Source organism: Protopterus annectens, chromosome 15.part0 (assembly GCF_019279795.1).
Source record: "Protopterus annectens isolate FY-2018-M chromosome 15.part0, PAN1.0, whole genome shotgun sequence".
NCBI lineage: Eukaryota > Metazoa > Chordata > Ceratodontiformes > Protopteridae > Protopterus > Protopterus annectens.
In genome coordinates, this window is record NC_056749.1 from 188,312,010 (window position 1) to 188,330,886 (window position 18,877).

General features: G+C 42.1%; 1 protein-coding gene across 4 annotated transcripts in view; it reads right to left on the reverse strand.

Moving 5' to 3' along the window:
* LOC122790109 (probable E3 ubiquitin-protein ligase MID2) overlaps positions 1-18,877 on the reverse strand; it is a 1,228,538-nt gene that overhangs the window by 75,627 nt on the left and 1,134,034 nt on the right. For all 4 annotated transcript variants that reach the window (XM_044057683.1, XM_044057682.1, XM_044057681.1 and 1 more), the window contains one exon: positions 4,283-4,426. In XM_044057683.1, coding sequence (XP_043913618.1) covers positions 4,283-4,426 — 144 coding nt within the window. The remainder of the gene's footprint in view (positions 1-4,282; positions 4,427-18,877) is intronic.

Genomic DNA, 18,877 nt, shown 5'->3' on the forward strand with positions numbered 1-18,877 from the left:
AGCCCGTGGATGCCACTATGGACCATAGCCTCATGCTTTGTTTGCACAAGGGGTAAGAGTGGGTCCCCCCTTGCTTGTTGATGTACCACATGACTGTGGTATTGTCTGTCCTGATCAGCAGAGTCCCAGAGTAGAGTAAGTCCTTGAAAGTCAGCAAGGCCTGCTGCACTGCCATCAATTCTTTTAAGTTTATGTGTAGATGAATCTGTTGGGTGCTCCAAGTCCCCTGTAGGACCCTGCCCTCCAGATGAGCCCCCCCATGCAACATCTGAGGCATCTGTGGTGAGAGTCTGGTCGGCAGGCGGTGGGCGGAAAGGCAGACCCTTGTTCTGAGAACAGGTGGTCTCCCACCAGAGGAACTCCATTTGTAGACAGGGAATCAGAGGAAGAAACAAGTCTAAGTCCTGCATGTGTTGACACCAAAGATTCTTGAGGTACCATTGAAGTTTTCTCATATGCAGCCTTGCATATGGGATCATCAAAATACATGAAACCATGAACCCCAGTGCTTGCAGGAATTGCCTTGCAGAGAGCTGGTTAATGCTTGCCAAGTTCATGAAATAAGCTGAGAGATCTTCTTGCTTCTCTTGAGGGAGGAATACCATCTGGGTGGCTATATTCAGACTCGCTCCCAGGAAAACAATCTCCCTTGAAGGAACCAACTTTGACTTCTTTTCGTTGAGTGTGTAACCCAAAGAGGTGAGAATGTTCTTCACGAAATCCAAATCCTTTTCTAGTTGCTCTGGGGAATTTGCTTGAATGGGACAGCCGTCCAGGTAAGCATAAATATGAATGCTTCTCTGCCTGCAAAAGCAATGGCTGGAGCCAGGCACTTCGTAAAAACTCTGGGAGCAGTAGATAAGCCAAAGGACAATGCAGAGAATTGAAAGTGTTGCTCCCCAGCCCTGAAGCGAAGGAACTGCCTGCAACTTTCCCTTATGGGGATGTGCAGATAAGCCTCCATGAGATTCAAAGTTACCAGCCATGAATCCTTGCCCAGCATTGGTAGTAATTGTTGAAGGGTGAGCATCCTGAATTTGGGAATCACCAGAAAAGTGTTTAGAATGGACAGATCCAGAATAGGGTGCCAGGTGCCCCCTTTCTTGGGTACCAGAAAAAGCCTTGAATAAAAACCTAGGCCTGCCTGATTTGCAGTAACTGGTTCTATAGCCCCCATAGTCAGTAGTGAAGAAATTTGAGTTCCTACCTCTGCCCTGAGAGTTCTGGGTACCCTTGTAAATGAGGGAATGTGTGAAAGTAAAACTTGTAACCTTGGTGTACTATATTGAGCATCCATTTGTCTGTGATGGTAGACCATACCTCTGTGAACCTGGCTAACCTTCCCCCCAAAGGAAACCCAGGGTCGGCAGAGGTAGGCACAAGAAGGTCAGAGTCATTGAGAATATTTGCTTTGGAAAGCTGGCTTAGAATTCCCCGATTTAGCAGAAGAAGAAGAATGCCATTGTTTAGCCCTTTGAGGGGCAGAAGCCTGCCCTCTGGAAGACCTGAAAAACCTAGGCCTGGAGTGACCCTGCTTGCCAGGATCAGGGAAAGACCAATTCTTGGAAGGATGATGTCTACTGAACTGAGGAGTCTAAACCTGAAGGAAATCTTTTACTGCTTGCATAGATTTTGCCTTATCCTCCAACTTCTTCAGTACCTCCTCAGCCTTATTACCAAAAAGATTGTCCTTGTGCAAAGAAACATCCAGCAATTAAGATTTAACTGGTTCAGAAAGAGGCTGCTCCCTGAGCCAAGCATGCCTTCTAATTACAGAACCAGTGGCTGCTACTCGGCAGGAAGCTTCCAAAGTGTCAAAACCACAATGAAGTGAATGCTTATTAACAAAAGTGGCAGAATTCAGTAAGTCTTCTAAATCTTTGTTCTCCATCATGGAAGGAATACTTCCAAGTTTAGCCTTAATAGCCTCCAAAGTATGCTGCTGATACTTAAGCATGTGAAAAAGACAATTCACGGATCTAATGGCAAGAGTTGCAGGAGGTATAGACTTTTTTACCCCACCTGTCCAAGGCCCTTGATTCCTTACCAGAACGCACAGGGTTTTTAGCAATAGTAGCCTTAACACCCTTGGGGCCTTGAGAAGTAATTTCTGGATCAGCAGTAGGGTTTTTAAAAAGGAATTGATGAGAATCAGGAACCTGTAATACATATTTGGTTTTCTGGGGGCAGGAGGAACAGAATTAGGAGTTAAAGAATTTTCCATGAAAACATTATCCACAACTTCCAAAACTGGGAGGTATAGCCAGTGGCTTATGCTGTGGCAATTCTAAAAATTCCCTGTATCTTTTCTTAGACTGTGGAAAATCCTGACATTCCCATTTTAAATGCTTCCTGAGAGTATTCAAAGTATCCCCCAGAGGAAAAATCTTCTGGAGGGGAGGCAGAAGGGATAGAGTCCTCAGCATCAGAATCCTCAAAGCCTGAAAAAAGTTGAGAATTACCTTCTTCACCAGCAGACATACTGGAAATTTCAGAATCTGAGACAGACAAAACATCAGGAGATAATTCCCTAGCCCTCTTTGAAGGGGGGATGAGAGCCCCTAATCCGGGAAAGATGATCACCAGTCATCTTTACCAACTGGGACTGAGGTACAGGAGGGGAGGCCGATGCCTGCTTGTGAGTAGGTTTGCAGCTGGAAGGTTTACTAGCAATCCAGATTTACTCGGGAGGCCTAGCAACTGCAGAAGTCTGAACTAAGGTAGTCGGTCTGGTTCTGGTTTCATGTCGAAAAGAAGAGGCATCAGAAGCCGGTGCCTGCAAAGCGGCTTCGGACCCATCTGAGGCAGTGACAGGGGGAGGGTTTGAAGATGAAATAGCAGCCTGCGGCATGGAGGACTCCATAAAGGTCTCAGCAAAGGCTTGCGGCTGAAAATCTGCAGACTGCAGGGGTTGCGAAAGCGCCTCACTGACTGCTGCTGTGCTGACGACCAATTTCACTGGTGCGTCATCAAAAGATTTAACCCTAGGCCTGTTGCAGTCCTTGTCTTTGTGTTTCCTAGGTATATCCAAAGTCGGGAGACCAGAAGACACCATACCGACGAATTTAGGCCAGACTCTGAAATGCTTATACAAAATCTTAGCTCTACGGTGTATGGTACGCGGGTTAAAGGAAGCACAGAGATTGCAGTTAGGGACGTCATGCACTAGGTCCAAACAAGTTATATAGTAGGAATGGAAATGATGGTGTGGAATCTGTTTTCCACAGGCAAGACAGTTATTAACTTTATCTGACATTCGTTAAATCAAGAAAAGAGGATCCCCAACGGGGTACTTATCTGAAGGCGTCTTCAACTTGGTAGTCGGAAAGCGAAACAAAGGTAAATGGCCAATGGCACTAGTGCGAATTGAATCTGCTTCAGGCTCTGCAGCAAGAAAAACTGAGGAAATGGTGTCAGCTGCCACCCTTTATACCTGACGTACTGACATCAGTTTTACAACTGGCAGCAGCTGACATCATGTACCAAGGACTCTGGTATTCAGGCTGACTGAGGGCTACCGGGAGCCAGTTAACCCATATGTGAGGACTGCAACAGTGGAACACGAAGAACATCCACTGATGCAATATTTTTAGCTCAGAAGAGTGCACTGAGGATCTGTATATAAAATGCATCACTATTACTGGGTGCCCTATACATGCTGAAACCTATGCCACAGTATAACAGGGTATAACTCAGTGGTAAATGATTTGACTGCAGATTAGGAGATCCCTGGTTGAAATCTAGGTGCCCTCTGATGGGGTGACTTTCAGAGAGGATCCCTGGTTGAAGGTTGACATAATGTTTAAAGTGTTTACCTCATAGACACACAGTGTTTGACTTTCACATTTAGTCATTGGTTATGCACTAGAAGTGTAACAGATTGCAGAATGATTGCGTAAAATGAACTTATGTTCCTTGTTAGTTGTGTCCTTCCTGTAGCTTTGTATTTGTGTCCTCTAGTGTGAAATGCTCTAATAGGAGATGGCTACAGTTTTAGATAAGGGAATCCACAGAGGATGTACTTTTTGCACACACACAGTGCTGAAGAGAAAGAAAGGTAGGGATTCTAAAATGAATAAAAAATATTTTGTATTTAGTCCTGTAGCAGCATACTTTAGCTACTGAGATTTTTTTATTCTGCCCACTAACATCACATTTATTCTTTTACACTTCCACCATGCAAATGAACAGCTTGCTGTAAAAATGAATTGACCAGCTTTAAATTTTTGCGGCATTTTGTTAGGTACAAAGACTATTAGAATTACTGAAACACCTGACTTACTGATGAAGTTGGCTTGTCCTGTAAAGATGGTGTACTGAAGCTCATATGAACTGACACTAAACTCATCCTCGGAGGTCCAATGGACTGTGATTGTATCGTGCGATGCAGTGCAAAGCTCCTCTCGAACAGTTGGAGGATTTGGTGCTGGAAACAAAAAGAAAGTGTTTACAATATGAACACAATATATCCCGCAAGCAGTAATGAACTTCACTATAGCTGAATGTGTTAGCTGTTGCACAATCATGCTTATCTGAGCAAATCTTAGAGAAATGTAAGCTTTAGAAAACCATATTGAAGGGTTTTAGAATTTCAAAGTTTTTTTTGCTTTGTTTTGAATTTTAAAACTCTGTCTGCTAAAGGTCATTGTGCTTGTCACTTAGCTCTCTGTGTTGGAGAAAGGCTGTGGGGGAAGCATTAAGACAAAAGCCATGTATCTGTTGTTATTGTATGTGAAGAGTAACTATCTGTTGTTGTTGTATTTGAAGAGTAACTACATAAGTTGGGGTGGTGAAAATGGCTACTTAAAATTTTTATTTTATTTATTTACACTTTGTTGGCTAGGTGTTTCCACTAGGCTAATGGCCTCTTTGCAGGAGAGACCCAAGATGGTATTCATACTAACTATAAGAAATGTGGCCTAGGCATGTGGGAACATCTACCCTTTGCCGCAGGGGCCATGGGATGCTTTACATCTACATAAATTAACACCAACATAAGTAGATGGGTTCTTGGTTTAATATCTCATTCAAATGATAGCACTCTTAGGACTGCATCACCGCCACCACCCCATGCTGCACTGCAGTGCCAACATTGGAAAAATGAATACACCTACCCATTGTGAGGTTAAAACCCACATCCCTCTCATATCCCAGCACCAAAGGTGTGCATGCTACTTGTTGAGGTACACAGGCTGCTCTCTCTGTGCTGCGGACACCATTCTCTCAAAACTGTTTACTGCATTTACATCATGCAAACAATCTATCCTGAGTAAAAAGCAACATAACACTTATCTGTTAAAAGCCTGCTCTGCCATTTTTAGTTCAGTACTTTGTATTATTAGACAAATCCTGTCAACAGAATAAAATAGGAGTGTACATTTAAGCCAAAAAAGGAACTGGTCTGAAACCAAAACCAAGCTCCCCCTATCCAGTATGTATTCTGCTCAGCAACCCTAATCCCCTAAACACAAGAGTTAACATCTAAGCATACATCAGACAGGTACATGCAAGCACAATACCACATGGTCTATTCATACATACTTTCATTTTCTTCTTTTCTGAAACATCCATCAAAAGGTGTGTGTATTCAGGTGAAAAGGGGAGGTAACTCACTGTTCAGCATGGGAAGCATACTCATGACCTTTTCTGCACAGACAATGCAACGTATCCAGTTGGCTATGCAGAAAACAGAGCAGAAAGTTAAACACATCTCATGGGTGTACACGCTTGCTTAATGCTACTTGGCAGTAAATATTGTAGCGTAACAGCCTAGAAGATCAATGAAGGTCTCAGCTTATGCAGATGTAAGGTTAATTACTGATACTTAGAATCCGCTGGTCTAGTCTTTGTAAATCCTCTTTAGCTTTATATAAGCAACATTTCATAATTTACTTTGAGTGTAAGTATTACATCTAGTAGATAGATTGGTGGTTGTCACTGGTGTCATACCCTGGGGTGGATGAACCTGGATGTAGCTTGCATATCTTCTGCCTCTAGGTCTGTCTTTAAAGACCTGCCACTTAGTGGCCCCTCTTCTGTATTAGCCAGGAGAGCACACCTAAAGCAGGCAGAGTTGGTGCTGCCATAAGAGCAGTGACAGAATATTGCCATGCTGCCTCATACTCCTTCATATTTTTTTGTATATTTAAAGAAAGCAGAGGCAAATACTGGTGGTATAGATGTTAAGCAGATGACTGAGAGTCCTGAAGCCATGCCATATCAGAGGACTGATCTCTGAGTGATTGTAAAAAGCTGAGTCACAACATGAAAGGTATAAGGTTCCTGCACTAATAAAAAAACAGGCATGTTCCGTGCACTCCTGGAAACTAGCATCCTGTTTGGATGCATTAGTAATACCATCAGAACAGAGGTCTGGCTGTATTCTGAAACTGAGGTCTTACTGTCTCCCTCTTGCAGAGCTTCCATAGGTGGAAATGTTGCCGAACTGCAGCCTGAAATAGGGGTGGACAAAGCTGGACCTTTCAAGTCTATACAGGACCAGCATGTTATCTATGGCCAGATGTTCCCTCCCCTGCTAAATCTTCAAGGACAAACCTCTTTTAATTTTAATATATCCCTGTTTTCTCCAAGGGGCTCCATGCTTTATTTCTTTCTAGAATCTTGCGGGTCTGTATCATTTTTTCGAAAACACAAACCATTGAATACCTATTTATTGAACTCAATAAATGAAAAGCTAAATTCAGTGAATGATCACTTCTGCAAATATTTTCCCTTGGAAACAATCTAGTGGGTCAACCTAGCAACCAGCACAAAAAACATTATTAAAGCCACCAAAGTGGGGGGGGGGGGGTTGAGCCCCCATACCCCCTCTAACTAAATATACCAATTCCGAGATTGCACCTACAGTGGAGAAAAGGGAAAATTTTCAATTATGTCTGATAGGTGCATTTTAACCGATGCACAAGACAGGCCTTTGTCAAATAACTTAGACAGTGAAAGGAGGACAACTTGCTAAATCACAACTCTTCTAGTACAAATACTATTAGTTCTATACCTTTAGGTTCCTGATCAGGAGGGAAAGATTCCAAATGCAGGATTATGTTTGTAGTGTAGCTGAAGAGATATGGGTCCCTTCCTACCTAACTCTGGTGACACCCCTATAGGTCCAACACACCAAGGTGGCAAGATGGACAGATTTTATTCTAGGTGACACATCTAGTTTAAAATGGCAAGAGTACAACCATAAACAAATTATTTCAACAGTGTACCAGTTAGCAATAAAGCAAGGTGAGATATGCATGCAATAAAATCATTCACCCTCTTCCCCAGAACTCAACAGATGAAAGTCTTGGCATTCAAACATGCACAAAGAAGGCAATATCAATAAGCAGTGAAGTTTTATAATGCAGCAATACAAACACGGGAAAAAAATGCAAGGTCATTAAGCAATAAAAGAGTCATAATACAACAATACAGATATGAGAATCTGCAATGTCATTGAACAGCAAAATTCTTGAAGACAGCAGTACTAACACGAGCAAAATGCAATGTCATTGAACAATGAGGATTTGTAATGCAACAATATAAATATGAGAAAATGCAATGTCATTCAGCAGCACTAACACCAGCTACCCCCTTGATCAATTCTAAACAGACCAACTATGAAACACTCTATTATACCCTGTTCACTGGCCAGTGACTATTTACAGTCTTGCTACCAGCATGATGGGGCCCATGTTGGAGCTCATATGGATCCAGTTATTTGTAATCCACAAAGCATTTAGGGGGGGAGAAAACCACAATCTTATAAAAATATAAAAATGAAGGCCAGAGCCTCTCACCACTCTGTTGAGAATATACTAGTGACCAGGCGCCTTAGTTCCTCTGATGAGAAAAGTAGAAAATCACCTACCAGAACTCTGGTAATCCTCTATGGCTTGTGAGTACTAGGCCCAAGGGAACTCATTTTCTTGCTGAATCATAGCAGGCATGGAGCTAATGGTTTCAGATGTCTCTCCTGATTCTACAAAATACTGTCATCCAGGATTTCAGCCAGAGACAGACACAATCTGCTACTTCACTTCCCTGTCCCAAAGCACTAGAAAAGAAAATCCAGTCATGCTGCAAGGCCCTTTTCCCTTCAGCTACATGTTTCAGTCTTCCCTCCTTCAGCTAGTGTTCCAGTTCCCTCTTTCACTTTCGAAATTGTCTTTTATATTCCTGAAAAGGAGCTCCACCTTGTGGTGTAATGGGAAACTACAGTCTATTACTTCTACATGAAATACAGTGGGAGCTACAGGTTCTATTTTCCTATTTTGGGTGGTTTAGGTTCAGGTGCACCAGTATGCATTGCTGATTTAACAGAATGTTGTACAAGATGGGAAAGACCCTTGTACCTCTTCTGCTGCAGTCCTTAAGCAGAGAGTACATAACCTGTCTTGGCCACAGGGATGCTGTCAGTATCAAGTTGGTCTCATCTGTCATAACCTTTGTAAAACTGAGGGTCCAAGAAGTAGGTAAGCATATGCACACAGAAGACCTTTGCTTCAGGACATAAAAAAATGCAACCACTGCTAGAGCAGTCTTTTAGGCCTGCTTAGGGTAGATCTTCAGGATCTTGGTAGTTCTGTGGGAAAGCAAACAGGCTTGCCTCCAGAGTGCTCAAAAGTAAATTGAGTTCACAGAAAGACTTTGGATTAATTTCCATTCTTGTGAACTGGATGCAGACCTACACAGGTGATGTCAAGGCATTCTGTGTATAAAGGTGTGAGATTACCATGGAAATGGATTTTATGCCAGAATCCATGTCATCATGTCTAACCTGGATAGAGTGAGAGAGAAACGTAGTCCTTTCCTCCCCATTTGTTGATATATCACATGGCCGTATATTATTTTTCAAAAGACTGAGGACTTGGGGTTGTAAAACCTGTAGTATGTAAACAATGGTATGTATCTCTTATACTGACATTCCCACCACTATACCCATCGATCCATGTGCCTGGGACTGTTAGAGCACTCATGTGTACACTCCAAGCCTGACTGAAGTACTTATGGTTAATGCCAGGTCCTGGTCCCTTTCGGGCTACAGAAATGTCACCCCTGCTTGCCTTTTACCAGCAGTGCTCACCAGTGGGAGGGAAATTACTCTTTGCAGGAAGTGAAGCTGCTGGCACTAGTACAGGGAGTGAAGTTGCTGACGCAACATTTCTGAGGTACCCCTAGTTTCCACATGTGTAACATCAGCCGTGGAACTATGGGAATCAAAGAAGCCATGTTTCTTAGAGCCCCCAGAATGGACCTTGTAATCATGGATTGTTGTAGGGCAGCCTGGAAAAAGCACCATAAACTTTTCTTGTACATGGGCAGCTTACAAATTTTTGTATCAGATGTAGGCCCCTAAAATTAGTATGTGAAGGGACGGGTCTGTATTTCTTAAGATTCAGAGCCTCATTGAAGCAAGGGACACTGTAGCTTAATGACTTGATTAATTCTTCTTGGCACTTAAAATGAATTAAGCAGCCATCTTGGTAACATAAGATGTGAATGCCTTGCATTCTGAGGTGAAAAAAGCCCAGACACATACCATTTTATATGGATATCCTGGGAGCAGCAGACTTCGCCTTCCAAGCACAAAGCCATGTTTTGGAAATATTCTGCCCTTGCTGCAAAATGGAGGACTTTTATGAGCTTTCTGAAGATATCCATATACACGTTCAGTGTAAGTGCATGAATATCAGAAACAGGAGAGAGAGAAGGTGACTTCCGGGTAAGCACATTGGAATTCTTTACCACCAGAAACCTGTTTAATCTAGAGAGGCCCAATATGGGCCTCCAGGGTTTAACTTTTCTAAGGATGAGAAGTGTTCTGAAATAGAATTCTTACCATTGTTCTAATGGAGGGTCTCTTTCTAGTGCAGCTGATTTCAGCATTTTTTTAAAGATGGATATTTGCTCTGTTGCCATTAGGAGTCCTTTTTGTGAAATAAGGAATAGCTTTAAGCTCAGTTTTGTACCTTATACTTATGAGCTTCCTCTCCCAGCGGTCTGTGGTCAGCTCAGGATTTGAAAAGTGATAACCTTCCTCCTAGTTAATGGGTACAGAAGAGTGGGACAGTGTAGTCAAAAATGGGAGACACTCTTGGGATGGTTGAGTGAGTTATCAGCCCCTGCATGACTGAAACAGCCACCATCAGGTCTCCACTGGCCATCTTTTGTCTCAACTCTTTGGCATCAGATTGATTGTAGAACCACCACTGTTTAGATGAGGAACTGCTAATCTGCTTCACAACTGGATGGCTGCTTTGTACTTGCGGTTCCTTGAGTACTTCATGTGAGCAAGGTACTAAAAGAAATTCTCTGCCCAGTGGCACATTACAAACAGTTTTTTAGCATCCTAAGGTAATGGCCAACTCCCTTAACTATACAGTGGATATAAAAAGTTTACACACCCCTGTTAAAATGCCAGGTTTTTGTGATATAAAAAAATGAGACCACAATACATCATTTCAAAACTTTTCCCAACTTTAATGTAACCTATAACATGTACAATTCAATTGAAAAACAAATCTGTTAGGGGGAAAAAAAAAAACATACAATAAGCTGGTTGCGTAAGTGTGCACACCCTTAAACTAATACTTTGTTGAAGCACCTTTTGATTTAATTACAGCATTCAGTCTTCTTGGGTAGGAGTCTATCAGCATGGCACATCTTTACTTGGCAATATTTGCCCACTCTTCCTTGCAAAAGCACTCCAAATCTGTCAGATTGTGAGGGCATCTCTTGTGCACAGCCCTCTTCAGGTCACCCCACAGATTTTCTATTGGATTTAGGTCTGGACTTTGGTTGGGTCATTCCAACACTTTAATTTTCTTTTGGTGAAGACATTCTTTTGTATATCTGGATGTATGCTTGGGGTCATTGTCGTGTTGAAAGGTGAAATTCCTCTTCATCTTCAGCTTTCTAGCAGATGCCTGAAGGTTTTGGGCCAAAAGTGACTGGTATTTGTAACTGTTCATAATTCCCTCCACCTTGATTAAAGCCCCAGTTCCAGCTGAAGAAAGACAACCCCAAAGTATAATACTGTCACCTCCATGCTTCACTGTGAGGATGGTGTTCTTTTGGTGATGCGAAGTGTTGTTTTTGCTCCAAACGTACCTTTGGGAATTGTGGCCAAAGAGTTCAACCTTGGTCTCATCAGACCATAACACATTTTCCCACATGCTTTTGTGACTAGATGTATTGTTTTGCAAATTTTAGCTGGGCCTGGATGTTTTTCTGTGTAAGAAAAGGCTTCCATCTTGCAACCATACTCCATAGCCCAGAGATATGGAGAATACGGAAGATGGTTGTCACATGTAGTACACAACCAGTACTTGCTAGAAATTCTTGATGCTCCTTCAGTGTTGCTGTAGGACTCTTGGCAGCCTCCCTGACCAGTTTTCATCTTGTCTTGTCATCAGTTTTCAAGGGACATCAGTTCTTTGCAACGTCACTGTTGTCTCATATTTTTTCCACTTTTTGATGACTGTCTTCACTGTGTTCCATGGTATATCCAATGATGTGGAAATGTTTTTGTACCCTTCTCCTGACTGATACCTTTCAACAATGAGATCCCTTCAATGCTTTGTAAGCTCTCTGTGAACCATGGCATTTGCTGTAGCAGGCAACTAAGTACATGTCAGGAAAGTCCTACTAGGACAGCTGAATTTTATTTGGGGTTAATCAGAGTCTCTTTAATTGATGGCAGGTGTGTATACAAGAAGACTGAATATTGTAATTAAATCAAAAGGTGCTTCAACAAAGTATTAGTTTAAGGGTGTGCACACTTATGCAACCAGCTTATTGTACGTCTTTTATTTTTTATATTTTTTCCCCTAACAGATTTGTTTGTTTTTCAATTGAATTATACAGGTTATAGGTCACATTAAAGGTGGGAAAAGTTTTGAAATGATTTATTGTGGTCTCGTACTTTTATATCACAAAAACCTGGCATTTTAACAGGGGTGTGTAAACTTTTTATATCCACTGTACATGTTTACATGACTATACCACTGAAAACCATTACACAGATGTGGAAGAATTCACTAGTAATGAATAGACAGTAATTTTTTTTGTGTGTGTATTAATCAGTCCACATAAAACAAGTCATGTTTATTAGTCAAATAATTTAATGCCAAAGCCATTATTGACCTTTCGAAGGAAATGGGAGAGGGAAATGGCATCTACTGTAAAAAAATGTTTACAAATGATCCATGACTTGTACAGCTCTACTTCTGTAATGAAAATGCTCTGGTACTTATTGTAAATCATAAATCATCCAAGTTGTTTCACCTTTTCATTTGTTTTACTAATATTTTATAGTTTGATATCCCACTTAAGAGGGCAGGGAAAGAAAAGTAAATATTGGTCATTTACTGACCTAGTTATGAAATACACATGCCTATTCAGTTACATTTAAAAGTTTATGCAAGATTTATAATGCTTGGTAACAGCGTTACAAAATGCAGGCGCCATTTCTGACTGAGAAATGTTAAATGAGTTATGAAACAGCTTACAGTATATGTAGAAACATTCTCATGTTAAGTAAATAAACCATGTAACAAAGTATGCAAAAGGGTGGAAACCACAATGCAGAACTTTCTACATCAACACCACCATTGGTTTTGAATGCAGAAATACCTCTCTGTTGAGCTAGTTTTTAATTTATAATCATTAACTGTTTAGCAAGGCATCTCCAGTATGTTCATTTTATATATAATCTTGTGTACTATTTACAACTAATATTTTTTTCCTAAAACAATTCTACTTATGCTCATCACTTTAAATGATTCTCATGTGCATGATATGAAAGTAATTGATTTAGGCATATCCTTACTTTGAGGACTAAAAAGATGACCACAGTCACCTCCCTGAGGGAATAATTATTTCTTACAAAGCATATGACAGGGGTAACATTTCATGAGAGTACCTGGTTATAAAGGATGCCTCACACTACCTCACTATCATACATCAAGATTGTTATTTCCATATGGCCATGTGATAACTTAATTACATCAAGGCATTTAGTTTCTTACAAACAGAGTCCGCGATGGTGGTGCTGCGGTAGCGTTGTCGCCTCACAGTAAGACGCTGTCCGGTTCGACTCTCAGCTAGAGCGTCTTCTGTGTGGAGACATGCGTGAATGGGCGCACCTTCGTTGAAGGTTGTGCGTCAGGGCTGGCAACTCGGCACGTAAAAATCAACTGCCAATCATTAGCGGACCAGAGTTCCACTGTGGCGACCCCTAACTGGGAAAAGCCGAAAGACACAACAACAAATAGAAGTCACTGACAGGAAGTGAATGGGTATTTTAGCAAAAGCACTGCTTATGACAACTACTTCACAGAAGAGAGCAGGGCCTTAGAAAGTTGCTTTTTAGGGACTGTAAATAGGATTTATCTCTTGATATGGACTACTGCACAAGTATTCTCTGAAATTGGGTCCACATCAGCCTTTTCTACAGACAGTAGTTTTCATTTGCTCTCCTGCTGTTTCCTGTGTGACCTTGAGGAAGTAACTTCTCTCTATTGTAACTGAGAGATGCCCCAGGAAATTGGTTGTGTGTGTGTCAGTGAGTTCACACTAATTTAATTAAAAAAAGAAGGGAGGATTGCATCCCCACCTCTAGATGGCAAGGACCCTATTTTGTGCTGAAATTTGTAAGTCATAGAGGATACCAGATGGAAGATTTACCCACAGTTCATGTAATACTGACCTAGGTACAGCAAAACAATTGCTAGTCATATGAAAAGTAAATAAATCCCCGCCATTCTTCATCCTGAATACCCTTTTTATAATTAAATAATGGGACCTGGTGTAATTAGTATCCAAGAGTATGTTATAAATTACTACAGTGGGACTGTGCAGGTACAACATTAATTTTGCTGTAAACAATCAGAGCAGCAGTTTCTATGTCACTGTGAAAAAACATATGCAAACATGGATGGTACGACATTCTCACTTGACAAGTGACACAGATCCCATAGGTGGTGACATATTTCTCAAGTATCCAGAATGTCACTGAATGCCCAGATTTTTGTCTTTTTGGTCTGATCCTCATAATTTCTTTTTCTGGTAAAGCATTGAGGATTGCAGACACTAAATAATGAACAGACATTTGAGCTTCAGAATTCATATTCTTCACAACATGGATGCATATAATGCAAAACCTGTTATTCTAGCAGATTTCCAAAGTTATGAGAACAATTTTTAAAATCTGTTCCTTTTTTGGGCCTTTCTCTCTCCCTCCTCCATTAGTTTGGCTTTGTCCTTGATTTTTAAGCTAAAGGGTTGAGAGGTGTGGATGATGTCATACTTGGGAGCCAAACAAAAATGCACTCAGAATAAAAGCTTAGGAGATATTTGAATAGCACAAGATCACTTTTCAGTATTTTCTGGGGTAGACATATCCCAAACACATAGGTCATCTGATCCCAATCCCTGACAAAATATTATGATAAAGGTCATGCAGGATGCAAACCTTACAGTGGCAAAGTGGTGGTGGATGTCCTTATACAAGGAAAGTACAGTTGTGTACACTTACCATAAATGTAGATGTTCGAGTGTATTCACTGTTGCAGTCATTACATTTGGGTTATCTGCTTGCAGGTAGCCCTCAGTCGGCCTGATTATCAAATTCTTGGGTCCTGTGTTGGTTGCTGTCTCATCTTCCTTGACATCAGGTAGTCAGGGGTATAAAGCATGCAGCCGACGCCATTACATCAGTTTTTCTTACCCCAGATCTCAGGTGCCCCCATAATGTGAAGTAATTATATACAAGGTTACACTTCCAACAAAAAGCAAATACACCAGAAAGCTTTAAGCATAGTAAATAAGAATAGAGGTATAGTCAATAGAAGTCAGGGGGCTGGAGGGAGGGTAACCAGGACTGCAACAGTGAATACACTCAAATATCTACATTTATGGTAAGTGTACACAACTGTACTATGTTCTTTGTATTTCACAGTTGCAGTCATCACATTTGGGTAGATTCCCAAGGCTAAGGACGGGAGGAGGCAATTAAATAGCATTAGGAACAGCTATAAAGCCCTGCAAGACTGCAGTGGCAAAGCTAGCCCTGGATTTAGAAAAAATTGGCAAGTGGTAATGCTTGGTGAAGGTATGTACAGAGCTCCAGGAAGCAGCTTCCAGGACACCTCTGAGAAAGGCTGTAGAGGTAGATGTAGATGCAGCCCTGGTGGAATGAGGTCTTATCCCCTGTGGGGTAGGTTTTCCATGGTGCTTATAGCAGAAATGAATGCAATAGCCTATCCACTTAGAAATGGTTTGCTTTGAAATGGCCTTCCCCTCTGCCCCTGCAGCAAATGCAACCAGCAGCTGTTCAGATTTCCTGAGAGGCTTAGTCCTGTCCAAGTAAAATCTAAGTTGTCTGTGCACATCCAAGGAGTGCAGTATTTGTTCCCCTTTGTTTTGTGGATTAGAAAAGAAGGTTGGCAAATGAATGGACTGATTAAGGGCCACACTGGATACCACCTTCGGCATAAAGGGGGGATTGGTCTTGAGGGACACCCTATCCGCATGAAAGATGATGAAAGGCTCCAATGCCATGAGGGCCTATAATTCAGACACCCTTCTTGCTGAAGTAATGGCTAGAAGGAAGGCTGTTTTCCAAGAAAGGAATTTCAACTCTGAATTTGCAGATGACTCAAATGGAGGTAAAGTGAGCTTTTCCAATACAAAGTTAAGGTCCCAGGCTGGAGTAGGGGCTCTCCTGGGTGGTCTTAAGTGTTTGGCCCCTCTGAGGAATTGCCTCAGCAGTGGATGAAAGAATAGAGGTGGCTCTGTATTGTAATGTGCTGAAATGGCCAAGGCATGAATTTTGATAGAAGAAAAGGAAAGGCCCTTGTGAAGCATCTCAGTTAAGTATTAAAGAATATGTGGTAAACTGGGCACTGTTGTGCCCATCCCCTGAGTTTGGCTCCAGGAACAGAATCTTTTCCATTTTTTAGCATAGGATTTTCTAGTACTAGGCCTCCTTGCCTCCAGAATGACATCCATCGCTTGCTTACTGAGGGGATGGTAATGGAGAGATCAAGTAATTAGCCAGGCTGCAAGGTTCAGAGTTTGAAGCTGTGGGTGCAGAATCTGGCCTTCCTGCTGGGACAGCAAGGAAGGGGACTGAGGCAGGTGCCATGGTTCCAGCAGTGTCACACTGAGCAAGAGGGGGTACCAGTGTTGGCATGGCCAGTTGGGTGCAATCAGTATTGTCCTTGGTTTGTCCTGTTTGATCTTTAGTAGCACTTTGGAGAGGCAGAGGGGGAAAGGCATAAACTGACAGGTTATTCCAGGTGATGGACAGGGCATCCACTTTCCAAGCTTGTTTGTGGGGAGTTCTTGTGCAGAATTTGTCCAATTGGTAGTTCTGAGGGGAGGCAAACAGGTCAATCTCTGGGCTCCCCCCATTTGTTTATCAACATGTTGAATATCTTTGGTTCCAGTTTCCACTTGTGTGGGTTCATGAGATTTATGCTTAGGTCATCTGCCAGTGTATTTAGCATGCCTGGTAGGAATTGAGCTTGTAGGTGCACTTGGTAGCTCAAGGCTGTTTTCCACAGAGCCATGGCTAATCTGCAGAGAGGGTATGAGTGGGTTCCCCCTTGCTTGTTTATGTGCCACATAACAGTGGTGTTGACCATCTTTTACAATAATTGTCCTGGAAGAATGTGGTCCTTGAAGGCTGTCAGAGCATTCTGTACAGTTAACATTTCTTTTTGATTGACATGCAGGTGCATTTGATTTGGGTTCCATTTGCCCTGAATGCACTGCCCTGCCCTGCCAAGTGAGCCCACCATGCATAGTCTGATGTGTCTGTTAGGGTTTGGGTGGCAGGGGGTAGAGTGAATGGCAGTCCCTTGTTTTGGTGGCAGGCCTCTGCCCACCAAAGGAACTCTATCTTTAGACAAGGTATGATAGGAATCATTGATTCTATGTCCTGAGAATGTTGACACCATAGGCTTTTTAGATACCATTGTAATTTCTTCATATGCAGTCTTGCACATGGAATCAGTAGAATGCAAAAGCCATGAACCCCAGGGCTTGTAGTATTTCCCTTGCAGATAGCTGGGTCTTTGTGGCCAGAAGTTTGAAGTAGGCTGTCAAATGAACTTTTCTCTGGCATGAGGCAGGCCATCTGGGAAGATGTGTTCAAGCTTGCTCCCAGGAATACAATTTGTTGGCAGGGTACTAGATGAGATTTATTTTCATTTATGGTGTACCGCAGAGAAGTTAGTAATGTCTTTACAGATGCCAGATGATTTATTAGTATGTCCTGGCTTTCTGCCTGAATTAGACAATTGTCCAGGTATGGGTAAATCTGAATATTTCTTTGTCTGCAAAATGCAATGACTGGAGCTAGGCACTATGTGAATACCCAGGGGCACAGTAGATAATTCAAAGGGCAGTGCATGTAGCCTGCTCTGAAGTGTAGGTATCTTCTGCTCTGAAGTGTAGTTATCTTCTGCAAGATTCCCTTACTAGGATGTGCAGGTAGGCTTCCTTTAAATCCAGTGTTGCCAACCAGGCATTTTTGCATAGCATGGGAAGCAGCTGATGAAGAGTTAGCAATTTGAATTTTGGGATTTCCAAAAAAGTGTTTAGGATAGACAGGTCCAGAATAGGATGCCAGGAATTGTCTTTTCTGGTTCCAGGAAAAGTATTGAGTAGAAACCTTGCCCCCATTCTTCTTCTGGGACAGGCTGAATAGCCCTGATGCTTAGAAGACAGAAAACTTGCCTTTGAGCCTCTGCCCACTGATTTGGGGGTAGGTCTGGCCAACCGTTTGAGGAAGTGGAATCTGTATCCTTGGGAAACTATATTTAAAAGCCATTTGTTTTGGGTAATGAGTTCCCAATTTTTTGCATGCAGGGCGATCTTTCCCCCTAAAGATACAGTCAGTTGAACAGGGCTTGGAAGATGACAGTTTACCATAAGGTGGTGTCTTACTCTCCCAGTTTTGTAAGTGGGAGCCCCCCACTGCTTAAGTCTGTGAGTACCCTGGGACTGAAGCCTGGGTGTTCTGTTGGTTCTGGGTTTGGACTGAGAAGGCCTGGAAGAGGCAGAAAAGGGCCAATTCTTAGAAGGCTAATCCCTACTAAATCTTGGAGGCTGTACTTGCAGGAAATCTTTAACATTTTGCATAGATTTAGCTTTTTCCTCCATCTTTTTAAGTACTACTTCTGCTTTGTTGCCAAACAGGTGGTCTTGGTTTAATGGAGCATCCAGTAATTTAGCTTTAACATGATCTGGCAAAGATTGCTCCTTAAGCCAAGCATGCCTTCTAAGTACAGACCCAGTGACAGCAGCCCTGCAAGATGCCTCTAATGAATCAAAACCACATTACAAAGTATGTTTTCCAACTTGTTCAGCAGAATGCATTAAATCCTATAAGTCTTTATTTTCAACACAGTCCGGAATCAACATCATTTTCTGTTTAAGCAATCCAGTAATATGTTGCTGATACTTTAACATATGAAACTGGCAGTTTAAGGCTCTAATGGCCAAAGTTGCAGAAGTGTATACCTTCTTACCCCACCTATCCAGGGCCCTGGAATCTCTATCACAGGGGGGTAGGGTTTTTGGCAGTAGTAGCCTTAATGCCCTTGGGTCCCTGTGAGGTGGTCTCAGGATCCGCAGTAGGATTTTTAAAGAGGAACGTGTGATTGTCAGGTACCCTGTAATACCTGTCAGGTTTTCTGGGAGCAGGAGGTAAGGAGTCAGGAGCCAGGCTAGATTCCGAGAAGGCATCATCTATAATGTCCAGTACAGGAGGCATGGCTAAAGGCCTGTGCTGAGGTAGGAGTAAGAATTCCCTAAGCCTCTTTTTGGAGTCAGAGTAATCCTGGCTTTCCCAGCGAAAATG